The sequence below is a fragment of the Taurulus bubalis genome (genome assembly GCF_910589615.1).
Source record: "Taurulus bubalis genome assembly, chromosome: 2".
Taxonomy (NCBI): Eukaryota; Metazoa; Chordata; class Actinopteri; order Perciformes; family Cottidae; genus Taurulus; species Taurulus bubalis.
The window spans coordinates 20832152-20847809 of NC_136590.1; the positions used below are offsets into that span (position 1 = coordinate 20832152).

Here is a 15658-nt window from a genome sequence, read left to right on the forward strand (position 1 = left end):
ATCAATTTCAGGTTTGTTTTCACTCTGTCGTTTATTTTTGCCGAATTGTGGTTCCAGCATGACGTCATTAATTGTTTTCCTTTTTCTTCCCGTGCAATTTTAAGAAATAATAAATAATAAATCACAGCCAATTCCATCTGAGCTCCATCCGAAAGTGACAGATATTATTCATACCACAACAAAATAGTTTATTAGATATCATCAACCGACAAAAAATTAATTTGCGCTACATTGATTATTTATTGTAATATCCCATTTTAGGCAACGATTTATGAACATACGACCACTCATCATCCCAGACGACACACACACACACACACACACACACACACACACACACACACACACACACACACACACACACGTACGTTACAGGAACTATCCTAAGCTTCTTTACAGTGATCGACAAACACATAAACGAACATCAGAATACAGCAGAGTGCTCTTAGAAGTGTACAGTTGAGGTGAGTCCCGCGTGAGAGGCTCTGGAATATTTCACCTGAATATTACAGCAGGAACTAGTCTGTCCACCTGTCTGGCGTTCTGGCGTGAACAAATAAAAAAGACTCCAGAGGAGTGAAGGTGAGTGTCAAAGTGATCTTCATCATCGGGCTCCATAAGTCTAGCAGACAGTGTCAGTGTGAAGCCACGTGGCTCTACGGGTGCAGCGTGAAATCATCGTCGTCCTCCTCGATGTCCAGCTCCTGGTCCGTGTCGTCCGACACGTCCGAGTTCAGCTCCGTGTGGGGGGGCTGCTGGTACGGGGACCCGGAGCGCATCACGCAGCGGCCCGTCTGCGCCGGCTCGGAGGCCGGAAGGGTATGTCTCTGCTCCGGGCTCCGGGTCCCGGAGGACTCGGTCGTCTCTCCTCCTTTGCTGCTCCTGCCGGCGCCGCCGTCCTCCTCCGCCGCCTCCCTCTTGACTCCCGGGACGTTTTCCTGAAGTGAACGGAAAGGTTATATGAGTTGAGAGGCCTCTGGTGCTTGATTCCGGACAGAAGGAACTCTGTCCTCATGAAAGGAACGTGTAACGGGACATAAAGCTGCTCACCTGCTTGAGTCTGCGCCACTTCGCTCGTCGGTTTTGGAACCAGGTTTTGACCTAAACGACAAAATGAAAATAAAGGTTTTATTTAAGCTTCATCATATAAATATATTAGACTCCATATCGGAATCGTTAGAATCGTGTTAGTCCAAAATTATGTGAAGCTGTTCAAATAGGTTCCAGTGGTTTTAGTTCTTAAATGTTTCTTAAATACTATTACAAAGTATTTGTATTACAGAGGAATCACACGCTTTGCGACCAGAACCACGAGGCCGTACAGCGCGGGTCACCACGTTAAAAGAAGTGTCATCAGAATCACAATCCGGGTTTATTATAAGCTTTTACACAAAATAAATAAATAAGCAATAAAAATTATGAAAATGTATTGCAAAAATGTGACTATTTTTTAATTTTTAACAAATAAATGTATTAGAAACAAATATTGAAGAAAATACAATATAAAGAAGAAAATAAATACTACAAAAATATGCACAATTTATCTGTATTAAAAATGAAAGAGCTGTGCACCTTTGGTAGTGTTGTTGCGTGCGGGTGTGTGTGTGTGTGTTTGTGTGTGTGTGTGTGTGTGTGTGTGTGTGTGTGTGTGTGTGTGTGTGTGTGTGTGTGTGTGTGTGTGTTATACATATTCTGTGTATCACAGGACCCGGTCTCACCTGTCTCTCGCTGAGCTGGAGCATCTTGGCCAGCCGCTTCCTCTCAGGGGGCGAGAGGTACTTCTGGGTCTCGAACTTCTTCTCCAGCTCGATGGTCTGGTCGTTGGAGAACCGGACCTGACCCCCCTTCCTCTTGTGTAAGGGCCGCTGCATGAAGGGGGTCCACAGCAGAGGTTTGCCTTTGGAGGAAGAGGGGATTCATTCAAGGTCCACTCATATAGCCTCATCATATATGTGTTTGTTTATTCACACAGAATGGCACAAGCACATATTATGTATCACATTATCCATAGCCCAAATACATAATGTCAGTTCAAAATAGCTACACGTTATTTAATTGAAGCAGCTGTGAAGTAATCTATGTGAGACTAATTATGATAATTATAATGATTGTTAGCATTAATAATTACTCGTATGATCATAATGATTATTAGTAAGATTGTTGTCATTAATAACGTTATTATCACTATCATTATTATTATATATTGTGATCAAATACACTGCCCAACTGAAATATTTGAAGAGAAAAAGAACAAATAATAAAGCTGTTCATTTGAGATAATCTAATGATGAAGAGTCATTATGTATCGCTCCCTATCGATCTGACTGATGAGAGAGAAACGTCTCTGCGTGTAATCAGGGCTTTTTGTGTGTGTGTGTGTGTGTGTGTGTGTGTGTGTGTGTGTGTGTGTGTGTGTGTGTGTGTGTGTGTGTGTGTGTGCGCGCGCGCGCGTGTGTGTGTGTCGTCTGGTTTCCTCTCGTCTTAATGGTCTGGAACAAACAATAGCGCAGGCTGCGGCCGCCACGCTGCTCTTTCTTTTCTTTTTGAGGAAGGTCGTGACAGAGTAAAAACTATGGCCAAATATCCGCTTCATGTGCTTCCTGCTCGCGGTGATAGAGGAGCTGCATCCAGCAGCTCGTGTCCTCTCGCACTGACACATAAATCTGTTGTAGTCGAAACGTCTTACTGCTGCTCTTTTTCCTCTAAGGAAGTTAGCTAACCAGCCCCCACGAGATCTAGTCTCAATAGATGTGTATTGATGTCCCGAAAGGAAACATTCGTAACATGAGTCCTTTTTATGATATTTATGCTAAAGAACATATTTTGTATGAATGGATACACGTTCAATTTCTCCTCCTGCTAACTGCTGCATTTCAATCTGTTGCCTAATGAAAGGCCACATTTATGGCGACAGTCAAACTATTTAGTGAGACGAAAATGCAAACAAAATAGACTGTTGTGTTAAAATAAATGCACGTTGTCTTGAAAATTCATATATTTTTATTCTGAACACATGGTCCCAAGAGGACACACCACATGTAATGAACTGTAGTCTTTGTGTTAATATTTGTGTGGGGTCAAACTGAAATGCAGTCTTGAAGAGATATTTTGCGCATTTTCCAGCACTTGTATTTGTCGCAGGACAAAAGAGAATTTGGTTTTCATGCAACATGGAAAATAAATCTTCCTATAATTTAAAACTCCTCTCAGGGGCCCTGGTAGGCCCCCGTTGGCCTCCCCTTCTCGCCTTCTCGCCGCCGCAACCAGAAAGAAAGTCGGCCACATCCTCGTGAGGCCCGGCAGAGGAAGTGCAACAATATGCGAAAAACGGATCCCGGGCTATCAGAGGCCGAGTGTTTCCTGAATGCGTCTGTATTGAGGATGTCGATAAAATAATCAGCAGCGCGCAGCGAGCTCCCGAGGAAGCGGCTGGCCGGGTGAGCCGGGAAACATTCAACAGCTTCTGAAAGCACATTTACTCCTCCGGGCTTCCGCCAGGGACGGAACACAGGAGGCCCGCTGGTTCAGTCAGACCCGCGAGGAACCAGAGTCTAGCAGCCGGTCTGATGTGGACTCAAGAACCAGAACCTCCAAAACGATTTCATGCATGTAAACAAATCTCAGGCCTACACGAGCCCTGATTCCCGTATGAAGGGTCACATACTCAATAGGTGCACTTTGACCCGACATGACATCTTCCAATGTATTTTGAATCATCAACGAAAAAACAAACAAACAAACGAATATTGCCATGCGCTTGGAATAATTGCCTTCACGTGCACACGGACACGCGCTCACAAAGCGAGTGAAATAACAAGTGATTTAGAGGTTTCAGTCACCGGCCGATTTGCTCTTGATGTGTCAGAACAATGGGAGTGAGGAAAAAGAGTCAAGGTTGCCATGACCCCCCCCCCCCCCCCCCCCCCCTCCCCCCCGACAGAATGATAAGCCTGCTGCCATTGTGCCCCCCTCCAAACACGTCTGTCACAATAACAACGTGACTCACGTTGTTAGACTTGAGATAGACATGGGGACACGTCCAGAGCCGCGCCGCTCAACTATGCAGACTGCCTGTTCGACACGCATGCACGACCAAGCGTGATATACTTATGCAAAAAATGAATGGTTTCGTTGGCACTGAAACGAAGCTTAAAGACACAACAGTTGGCCTGCAGAAGGATACAAAATAAATAAAAAAAGAAGCTCCATGGGGCCATACGAAACGAATTTCATTTTCTCACAGGAGGAAGCACAATAAACATGTACACTATATATAAACTAAATTATGTTGTTTTCATGCAGCTTGACTCCAGAAGCACTACAGATACCCACAGTGCCATAACCAGACCCAAAACAAACATGCGTGGTAGCACATGACACCCCATAAAGAAGACATATAATGGGACTCTAAACACTCACCGAGAGGGTCGTGCCTCAGCAGTGCGTGCGCGTACTCTCCCATGGAGCGGTGGTGCTGGTGGTGGAACGGGTAGATGGAGCCGGCGAAGGCCCCGGCGGACGCGTATGTCGCGGTGAGCGCTGCGGCGGCGTGGTGGGACAGCGCCGGGTGGATCGGCGTGGGCTCGTAGATGGGCGTCCGGTACGGAGAGATGAGGCTCGTGAAGGAGGAGTTGGGCGACGGGAGGGTCGGCGTGGGGGCGATCGGAGCGGAGCAGCGGGGGGAGGTGGTGGCGGTCCTCCCCAGGATGTCCTCGATGTAGAAGGGGGTCGGGTGAGCCGGCTGCATGGGGGTCGGTGCGTAAAGCGGGACGCTCATGGTGCCGTTAGCCGCCACGCGCGCTGGAGCTGACCTAACGGAGAGCTGCGTCCCTCTGTGTCTCCACGCAGCCTTCCTTTTTATCCGCAGTGTCTCAGAATAACTTCTTCACACACACTACCAAACATATGTAACCTGCCGCGCTGGTGATAAAATAACAAAGAGAGTCCGTTGGGCTGTTGTGTGTCCGTCAGGTGGTCTAGCTCGGCTCTCGGTCCAACTGTGGGCTGTTATCTGGCTGCAGGCGGAGAAGGGAGGAGATAAGCGGAGGCAAACTTCCTGCAGGTGGCTGCAGAGCTCCCTTCTGATTGGTTTACTGTGTCTCCGATCGAGCGCACAGTGATCAGATGACGGGAGGGAAGATATAGAGGTCTTCGGGAGAATCTGATCAGTGCAGCCGATCACCAACTGCAGTTTACGGGCACTTAAAAAAAAAGAAGCCAAAAAGTGTTTTTATGAGACCACCTAATACTTTAATCTCTCTTATAGAGCTCTGCAGAAAGAATTCTCATAAACAATCATATATTTAGGCAAAGTTGGAATTATGTCAGTACATGTATTCACTGGAAAAAACACACACATTCAAACACGATATAGTTATAGATTTAGTTATGTTGTCAGGGATCGGCAATCAAGAGGAAAGTCAGGGATGAGATTTGATCTCCCCACTGAGGATATTTGAACATGCATATGTGCAGATCGTCCTCATAAAGTATTTCCTGCTGCTCATGGCAGGCTTTTTTAAATTATTGTTTCCGATTGATTTTTAGATCTACATACATGTTATGTCTCGTGACACGTTTCTCAGTCTCCAAGCCTGTCCGGTGTCTGCTGATCGAGACCCCCTGCGGCTCACATCTAAAAGTACAAGCGTATTACAAGTAATTACTTGTAATAACTTTCACTATATATACTTTTATGATATACTTTCACTGCTATCTATTATTGGATTAGCATTACCAGTGCATTGTGTGAGCAGCAGCTGGTTGAGGTGGAGGTGTCGGACAGTTTATTCTGTAACAATACACAGTTCATAAAATGATCACGTGTCACATCTTAATCTGCAAACGAACCAACAGATAGACCAGAAGAGGCACTAAAAGGAAACCACTAAGTATCCCAACATGTAAACGTTCCACCACGAGTGATAAGGAGAACAATCCCCACTATATTCTAGCTATATTCTAAATGCAGAGTGTGCTAAGGTAATTATATTGATGTTCATTTAATGTTTATTTCTGCTTACTTTATCAATTAGAATAAAAGTTCCATATTATATGTAATCCGGTTTTTATGAGTCATTCTGCTACCTATTAAATCACACACACACACACACACACACACACACACACACACACACACACACACACACACACACACACACACACACACACACACACACACACACACACACACACACACACACACACAGAGAGAGAGCAGCAGACGGGCCTCCTTTCTACAACTCGTTGTTGCGCCTCTCTGCTGTTTATTCTTCGACTCTTCATCGGGCTGTGATGAAGAAGAGAAGCGGTCTGAAGTCAGAATACATGAATGCCCCATCAGTCATATACATACATACAAGTAACATGAGCAGAACATCGGATCTCTAGACTGAACCAGTTCACTTAATTGTTTATTTAAAACTTTGCTCATAATAATATTACTAAATAAAGACAAATCAAACATGGCTGGGTATCTATATATCTATATCATAGGTCTTATTTCTGCCCAATAACCCCCCCACTATTTTCCGGCATGCCTTTATTCTATGCCATTGCTGACTTTCTTTCATGAACTGAATCGGCCCTGAAGCCCTCCTCACACCGCAGGAGGACATGCACACCAGCTCGGTGTGTTATCACTCCGTTATGGGCTCCAGCCCCGCGCGCGAAGCGGCGACTGATTCACTCACAATTTGAATGTTCGGACAGTTCCTGTGAAATCCAGCGCGGCTATCAGGTGATACACTCAATGCAACGAGGCGGACGCAAATCGCTTTAACTGCTAGGGCTACGTTCACCCCTCACATACTTAGTCACACACACACACACGCACGCGCGTATCCTACAGACTATTAAACGATAACCTGGGGAGCTCCACCGTTTCGCGGCTACACCACGGACAGAACCCCCCTCGCGGGCTCCGGCTGCCCCGTGCGTGCTATGCTCGTGTTTACTCTAGTTTTATTATCATTATTTTATTATTTTATTACCTGGTGATTTCATTAGCGATACGGTCACGTGTCGTCGGGAGGAAGACGCGCGGCTCCTGATCGATAAATCCGAGCTGCGTCCAATCCGATGGGATCGATCTCCAAAGCGCGCGCCGCTAAACGCCAACTTTCTAACGGCTGTAATTTAGATAACAGTGGAGTCCGGGGTGCAAACAGGGATGCGGCCAGCCTTGAAGACATGAAAGGAAGCAGCCATCGGCTAATATTTGGACTGAGACAATCATTGCAGCGCATTGATCCGCAGCGGCTTAGCGCGGCGTCGGGCTCCTGTCCGGGACAACATGATCCCTCCTCGGCTGCTGCTGCTGCGGGGGGGGGGGGGGGTCTCTGGCGCCACGAGGGGTCCCGTCAGAGATACCCCCCACACAGGCCCCCACAGCGCCAAACATTAGCCAAGGAGTCGCTTTTACTGTTTGGAGATATAATATTACAACCAAGCGAATATGACAAACTTTTTGACGGATTGTACAGCGGTGACCAGCTGCTGCCTTTGATTCATGAAGGCCTCTGGTTTATGACAAACACAACAAGTAGCCTAGTGATGAAAAGTGACAATTGTGAGTCAGAATTATGAATATACTAAATCTGAATAAGAGATAATAACTTTGTATCTAGTAATGTTGACTTGAGAACATTATGTTGAACTAATAACGTCAGATAAATCCACATTTTGTAAGTATCACATTACATGAGCAGTATGGACCACAGCTGTATCACAGTAGGGCCTCATAACACCACATCTGGCACACAGGGGGCTTCAGTTGGTTGAAATCTTCAGCCTCACCTCTAGAGGCCGCCACAACCCTTCACGCTGGCCCTTTAAACCATTCTGCTCTCGCTGCTTCAGTGCATATGAAAGTTATTTTTGTCTGCTTAAGACAGGAAGACAGAATTTGTAGAGAAATATGAAACGAGACAATCATTAGAAAATCTCTCAACGCATCGACCAACCTGTCGGCGTAGCAACGGGCAGGACAATACGAAACATTGTTTCTTCGTGACCAGAAGCCACTCGGTTTGTTGTGAGTGATGTTAGAAATGAAAGTATTTAATAAAGAGGAGCCGTTTCACTTGAATGTTTATTTAATCTTCCACTGCAGGACAAATTCAAAACAGACATGCTGTATAAACACACCATGATGCACCAACACTTTCAGATGTGCAGTATGCCAATCTTTATTCAAACAAAACAAAATAAAAAAAACAGCTCTCCACTGTGTACTGGTAGAACAGAACGGTTCAGAGCAAACAGTATGAAAACCAGGAGAACTGAGGAATACGTTCTACCTGCTTTGGAAAAGTATTATCCAGCAGGGCTGCAGGAAGTGGACCTGCTAGTGGTGGTCTATATAGATATACTGTTATGTCACTGCATACATTGAGTTTATGTCTCTGATGATCTCAAAGATTCACCACAATCAAGACAAAAACTATTCTGACATGGGTATTGTCCAGCATCTTCTCCAACTGTGTGTGTGTGGGGAGGAGAGAGAAAAAAAAAAAAATATATATATATATATATTTTTTTTACATATGGTAGAGATGATTTTGGAAATTATGAAAACAGTTCTACAATACAAGGAGGGCTATGAACAGGTGGGGCTGTGGACCGTTACAGAATGATCTGAAAGTTATCTGCCAGCACGGTGTCGGGTAACCACGCTGCTCCATCGAGCTCCAGAACATCCCCTTCAGACGGGCGCTGGAGAAGCCCAGCGAGGAGAGTCGTGGCGAACCACGAAACGCTTTTCACCCCGTGGTCCCGTTCGGAGGCCCTAAGGTGTTGGCCTTTGGCGGGTCCACGCGGCGCACCCCCTACTTCGGCAATGGCTCCGGCAATGGCTCTGGCAATGGCTCCGGCTCCTGCTCGGGGCAGGGCTGCAGGGAGCGCAGGATGTGTTCCAGCGTCCACTTCTCCTCGTGCAAGACGTGCTCCTCCAGGGTGAACTGGCCCTGCTTGGTCCGGATCAGTTCCTTCACGTGGGCGCACGAGGACAGAGCTGCGGCACACAGGCAAACCCATTACCCTGACGTGGGCGGTAAAGCGTCAAGGCAGGGGGGATTTCGGATCGGCCAGTTCCCGCCATTGACCACTCCATCAACACAAGTGAAAGAACGCGTAAGTCTCACCTTTTCCCAGGTCATCCACCAAGCTCCGGACGTAAAACCCACCGCCACACTCGATATCTGTCATAGAAATAAAAAATATTTATCCTGTGGAATAGAAACAGCAGGAAGTGATGTGCAAACATGGCATTTTAAATGGCATGGAGTCAGAAGTGGAAGAGAGAAATGCTGTGCTATGCAGCGCATGCTCACCCAGGGTGAAGAGAGGAGGCGTGAACTCTTGCAGGGTCAGGTTGTACACGATGACTGGTCTGGCGGGTTTGGCCTCGACCTTGTGACCTTTCATCAGCATGACAGACATACGCTGGCCGTCTTTTTTCAGCGCAGAGTAGCTGAAATGACAGAGACTCAATAAATCACACCACGACACCACAGAGGGACGCTGTGACGCAGAAGCGTTCCCCAGTGTGAAATGTGGCAACCTCAGGCTGTCTGCCAACATGAAGTGCAATGGCCACTGGCAGGAAAGCGTCTTCACAAAGGAAGTGACAGTTGAACCATGCAGGTCTGGAGCAGCTACTCTCAAGCACTGGGCCTCAGAGCACCATCTAGTGGGAGTCCAATTCCCCCAAAAATGTCTTGGTCATTTACAAAGTGTGTTCTTGTTATTATACTGGAATGTGCTCAAGAGTTTAAAATAAATAAATGACATAATAATTCCAACAAAACACAATTTCAATACAAACAAAGCATGATTTATATTTTTGTCCAGTTGCAAGGTTAACTGCACCAAAGCAAAAAAAACAGCAGCATACTAGTGATGTGTCTGTTCTTAGAGATGAGAGAGAGTTCCAAACATTTAGGTTACTCTAGGCCAGGGATTCCCAAAGTGTGGTGCGCGCACCCTGCCTCTAGGGCGTGCGCGAGATGAAAAATGTAATAGTGGTCTAATGGTGTAATAATTAATATTAAACACAATTTTAAAAAAATAAAGTAGGATTTTTTTAATGATAAAAATTCCCTTTGTAAGATTTAAATATAAAATTAAAAACACTTACGGTCGCCAGACTGTCTTTTACTACACACTAGCTAGCCTAGCTTGTGCACCTAACGTCAATTCATTCATTCAGCAACATCCATGAAAATATGTTAAACTGGCTGAAATCGGGTAGCTGTCAGGTGGGACATCTGAAGCTATCAGTAATAAAAGAGGAGAAGGACAGAGAGAGAGGGAGGAACCGGAGGCGAGAGAAACGGAGAGGTGCGTTGGGGAGAGACCGGGAAAAGAAATTGACTGTGAGTCGGAGAAAGAGGACACGGAGGAGACCGAGAAGGAAGAAGGGATATCACAGACAAACCGGGAGCACAGAGGCCCATCGCGGAGTCAAGGTGAAAAAAGAGGAGACGAGAGTGAGCTTCAGACTGGGAAAAAAAAGAGGAAATATGATGACAATTATCTGGGTCTGGGCTTCACTTGGATTGGCAATGCAGATTGCCCGAAGCCACAGTGCGTGTTGTGCAGTGAGGTTCTGGCTAACAGCTGTCTGAAGCCTCTTATTTGCGCCGCCACCTGAACACCAAGCATGCCAGTGCAAGTCAGAAGCCCCTTACATTTTTTAGATCAAAATTGGAAGAGTTACAAAACAGCCAAAAACAATTGCAGTCTCATTCACGTGAGCTTTCTCCCTCTCCCTCTCTCTTGCTGCAGGCTGAGCCACCTGCGCTGCATGTGAAAATCCTCATATGGACTCCTCCTTTTTTTATTTATATCTGTTTCTGAGCCTATGCATGTGCCACTCTTTGTTCTTTACGTGGCTTACTGTGTTTAAGTAAATAAATGTGAAATGCAATCTGCCTCTGAGCCTGTGCGTGTGTCCTCGCCATCCTTATTGCTCTTTAAAAGTGACGCCTTGTGTAACTGAAATTTATACAGCGGACTAAATCTTGTAACAAACGCCACGCGCGAGCAAACAGTTCTCGCATTGGTCCGATTTTATGTGGCTATGAATAGGCTCTGTTGCGTTTTTTTTAAAGGTGTGGGGGATTGGAGGTGCGTGAACCCGGTCGGGATGTAGAAGGGGGTGCGTGGCCTAAAAAGTTTGGGAACCGCTGTTCTAGGCCTTTTACTTTGAAGCCCTTCTGGCTAAAGCAGAAGTGCTGAACCCGGTTAAGCAGCGAGCTGGAACGGAACATGATATTGAGTGTTTTATTGTGCTTTATGACCATCTATAGTGACATTTTTTCTGAACCTGTAAAAGATTAGTCGGATGCATTATTGTTGCATCAGGATGCTCATGTTGTCTTAGAGCAGTGGTTCTCAAACTGTGGGGCGCAGAGGTATTACAGGTGGGCGGGGGGGAAATGCTGTTTTTTTTAAATATATAAAATGAAAAAATAAATATTTTTTTATGTAATCCTTTATTAATCTCACAGTGGAGAAATTATTCTCTAAATTATGCTGTGAAGCACTGGGGCTTCAGTGTCTTGCTAAAGGACACTTCAACATGAAACTAGGGAGACCAGGGATCCAACCGGCTACCTTGTGGTTTCAGGACGAACACTCTCCATGAACATGATAACTTTACATAGTACAAAAGTACACAGACATAAAACGTCATTAATAAATACATGGAGAAATGCCTGTACTTTTGTGGAAATGTTTACGTTAACAGGTTACGATTGCGTGACTTGGCGATTCTTGCCGTTTTGCTAAAAGCCTCCGTGAGGTCATTTCTGCTGTTGCGTCTCTCAAAACAGAATATTGATCTAAGATCAACATTGAGCACAAATTGAGAGAGGTCATATCAAATCTACCATCTCATTTAAAAAATATTTATAGAGGAAAGCAGCTCACTGCAATACTGATACAAAGTGATGCTCACACATCTGCACTCATTTTGTTTTGCACAGGTTGAATGTTATTGTTATTATCTTGAAAATATATTCAGTGCAAAACAGGTTATTTGGAGCCACAATAAGTATTTTTTTTTTGCCAACATTAGTTATTTTTTGCAGAGATAGAACTTTATTTGCATTGTTCTAACAAAGTGATTGCACATATTTTTAGGTTTTGTCTGATAGAGCGATCTGGTTACTTGAAAGGGATTGTAATTTTCTTTATTCTATTATTTGAAAAGGCACGGATGGAGGAGTCACAAAAAGATTGACCATTTTGTTACAATTTTGTTGGGGCCCGAACATTTTCTTCCTCCAAAGTGGGGCGTGACAGAAAAAGTTTGAGAACCACTGTCTTAGAGGAAGTGGCTGGATTGCTTTGCTGTAATGGGATGCTAAAGCTAGAGTTCAGTCTTTACGTAGGCTTTTTTGAGAGGGATATAGGCGAGACAATGTTTTGATTAATGCTCATGAAGTATCGCTGAATGTCTGTACTTGGAAGAGCTTATTTGTGTATTTTTATCTGTTCCGTAGCTCTTGCTGTTTTTTCTGAAGATTGGTTATGAATAAGTGCTTTTGGAAACATCAATAAGCTTCACTGTTCAGGGGTTCGCTACACAAATTACTCCTGTTAAAAACAATTACTGCTGAGGTGTAGAGAAAATTCTATTTGTGTGAAATCTTAAATATCTTTAGCAGCAACGAGACAAAGTGAGCTCAAAGCCAGGTGGGTCTCCCTCTCTCCTCTAAAACAAGGATGAGTTCAGTCTCACTCAATTGTCCTTCCAGCTCGTACTAAGCTTAGTGCCTAACTTCAGTGGGTCACCACATACCGACTGTGGAAATACATCTGCAGTGGTTCAGAGGAGTCAGCAATCAATGGCTGTAGACATGTCATACATCAGCACAATAAATATTACGCACGGTACTTTGACGACAACATTTTCTCAGATCAGAGGCTTTACTTACAGCGGAGGAACTTGCATGATGTCACCAGTGAAGGCTTTCAGTTTCTCCTCGATGTCCAACCTGGTTATGTGTCCTGAAGGCAATAAATTAATTGTTAAATCACAGCGACATCATCCTGTAAAATGGACGCAGACAGAGCGGCAGACAGAGCGGCAGACAGAGCAGAGCGCTGAACGAGACCAGCTGTGACCTCTGTGTTTACCGAAGTCTTTCTCCAGAACCACACTGCCGGTGGCATCCAGGTTATCTGTTGCTTTCCCCAGTTGCCCCACAGCGACGTATTTCTGGAAAACAAACGGCACCAATCACATCGCTGTCTCCGTGTATTCATGACCACTGATACGGAACTGTGGAAACCTCACACTGCTCACTTTAAACCGCCACCATACTAAAACTATAACAGGAGCAAACACCAGTTTACACCCACGTCGGTCCAAAATGTCATCACTTCATTATTTTATCTTAATGTCATAACAATATGAATTCTTGAGTTATAGTCAGGTGGTCCAGGAGGATGTTTGTGCCAAATCTGAAGAAAACTCCCTCCAGGCATACCTGAGATATTGCTAATAGACCAGAAGTACGTACATACAACCCAGACATAATAAACAATAAAACCAAAAGGCACTGGTGAACCCAGTTTATCCTCATTTATCATGTAAAATATTCCTGTCATATCAAGTGTGTTAATGGTCTGATCCAAAAACAGAGTGTTGGGCTAATTGTGTTTTAGAGTTTGGAAAATTATGTTGTTTCTTCTGTGCACAAAAATGCAATTTAATGTCATAATGTAACATAGCATACATTACGTTGTAGCTGCTCACCAGGTCCTACTGTGATATAGTTGGTCCTAATGAATCTTAAGATCCACAAGTCTTATCCTTTTGTTTGGTATTATAATAAAGAGAATCGCACACAAATTCAGTTGCAGAAGAACACTTTGACAGTTTTGTTTTGTAAAGCTCTATTAGCTTCGTTGCATACATCAATTGGCTTGTACTGCTTACATAAGTGCAAATAAACTCACCTTAGAACCAGCCAACATTGTGCTGAGCATCTTTGTGCCACTCCCAACACCAACAACTGAAAGAGATGGAGACAGCCTTAGCAAAGACCTGGGAGCACCCCCTAGAGGTGGCAACGTCCATTACACCCAACACAGACCTAACAACACACTGATGATTACTGGGGCTGAGCTGCAACTAATCACTTTTATTTTCATTATTGATTAATCTACAGATGCATCTTTGATTTAGCAAGCATGTCAGCATGTAGTGAAAAATGTCCATCAGTAAGGGTTGCCAAACGTGCAACCGGAAATAAGAATATTTTCAATATTTGTTACATTGTTTCTGTTACAGCCAGAACCAGACAATGTTGCACATGTGTGCTGGTGAGTCTCGGTAACCAGAATCTGATGCCGGGTAGCCGGCCTGGTCACCCGCTTAAAAAGTTAGTGTTGAGCCCTGCGTCCACGGCCTTTAAATGTTTTATTTTATCTGACCAACCATCCAAAACCCAAAATATGTAGTTCCCTGTCGGAAGACCAAAGAAAACAAGATCATATTCTCATTTGAGAAGTTGGAATCAGTTTTTAATATCAAACTCATTGCCAAATATTTTCCAATATTGCCAATTGACTAATCGAGTGATTGACTAATGGTTGCAGATCTAAAGATCACTCCATTTGGGGGATGATTCTGACATTCTTTAGTCAGTAGTTTTTTAAGTGTCTCGATTCACTAGACAATGTTTCTCCTCCAGTTATATTGCTGGCAGATGGAGAATTATTTATAACAGTATTTAGACCTTCAAGTAGGGAGATAACATAGAAAGAAAGCCCATACTTGATGCACAGAGACCCCTTTCAAAAGACAGACAGGCGGCGGCGCGCACGCACGAACGCGCAAAAAGTGGCACGCGGACCAACACTCACCCAGCACCCCACTGGCAGAGCTGTCCAGTGTCCCTCCGTGCCCCATCTTCAGGCTCTGCTTCTTTCTCTTTCGCGGGTTTGGGTTCTTCACACCGGCTTCTGAAAACAGTGACACAAGAACCTTTCACTGTTAGCTTCAACAGATGACATTAGTTAATTTCCTGATTCCGACCCCTGTCGAATTACCCTTGAGTAACACTTCTTTGAGTGTATTTAACACGTCTGCGGATGTCGGCCCTTGTTTTTTATATATCGCAAACAATCCATTTATCGACTGTAGTTTAGATAAAGAACTAGTTATCGGAGCCGCAGTATTGTGTATGTTCCCGGCCATGCTTGTTTAATTCTTCTTCGGCCAAATTCAACGGCCCTTCTTCTTCTTCATCTGCTACTTGGTCTGTCACCAACTGCGGCAGGGTGAATCGTTTCGCCGTCTGCTGGTTCAATGTGTTAATAACTATTTCCTATTTGAGCTCCAAGGCGAAATAACACATTGTTAATTTATAAGACGTGATGATATATAATCATATACAAACCGTTGATTTTTTTGACTGGTTAAAGTTGATTAAGTACTGTTTTAGTTCGAGGGTAGATGCCTGAAAATGGCTCACGTTTTCGGAACTACGCTGACCATGATGCTTTGCGTTGTCATACACTTCCTAGTTACTTTGTCGCTGGGCTTCCTTTTGCCTGTCAGCTGGGCTGTCTACAACAACAATAACTGCAAGGAAGATATTGTAGTCGCTGAGGTTTGAGGTTTATTTTGTCTGAAGATATC

The 15658-nt window shown here is 44.5% G+C and overlaps 2 protein-coding genes across 2 annotated transcripts; both read right to left on the bottom strand.

Annotated features, from left to right (window-relative positions):
• Nucleotides 1-656: 656 nt before the first annotated feature.
• Nucleotides 657-4777, bottom strand: hhex (hematopoietically expressed homeobox; the record flags this gene model as incomplete). The annotated part of the gene is made up of 4 exons (XM_079237785.1): nt 657-938; nt 1051-1101; nt 1719-1897; nt 4420-4777. The coding sequence occupies 4 exons, from the start codon at nt 4775-4777 to the stop codon at nt 657-659; spliced, it is 870 nt and encodes a 289-aa protein (XP_079093911.1).
• Nucleotides 4778-8603: 3826 nt separating this feature from the next.
• trub1 (TruB pseudouridine (psi) synthase family member 1) lies at nt 8604-15214 on the bottom strand (the record flags this gene model as incomplete). The annotated part of the gene is made up of 8 exons (XM_079237469.1): nt 8604-9013; nt 9144-9200; nt 9333-9472; nt 12945-13017; nt 13147-13228; nt 13972-14027; nt 14881-14979; nt 15067-15214. The coding sequence occupies 8 exons, from the start codon at nt 15212-15214 to the stop codon at nt 8829-8831; spliced, it is 840 nt and encodes a 279-aa protein (XP_079093595.1). The 3' UTR covers nt 8604-8828.
• Nucleotides 15215-15658: the final 444 nt, after the last annotated feature.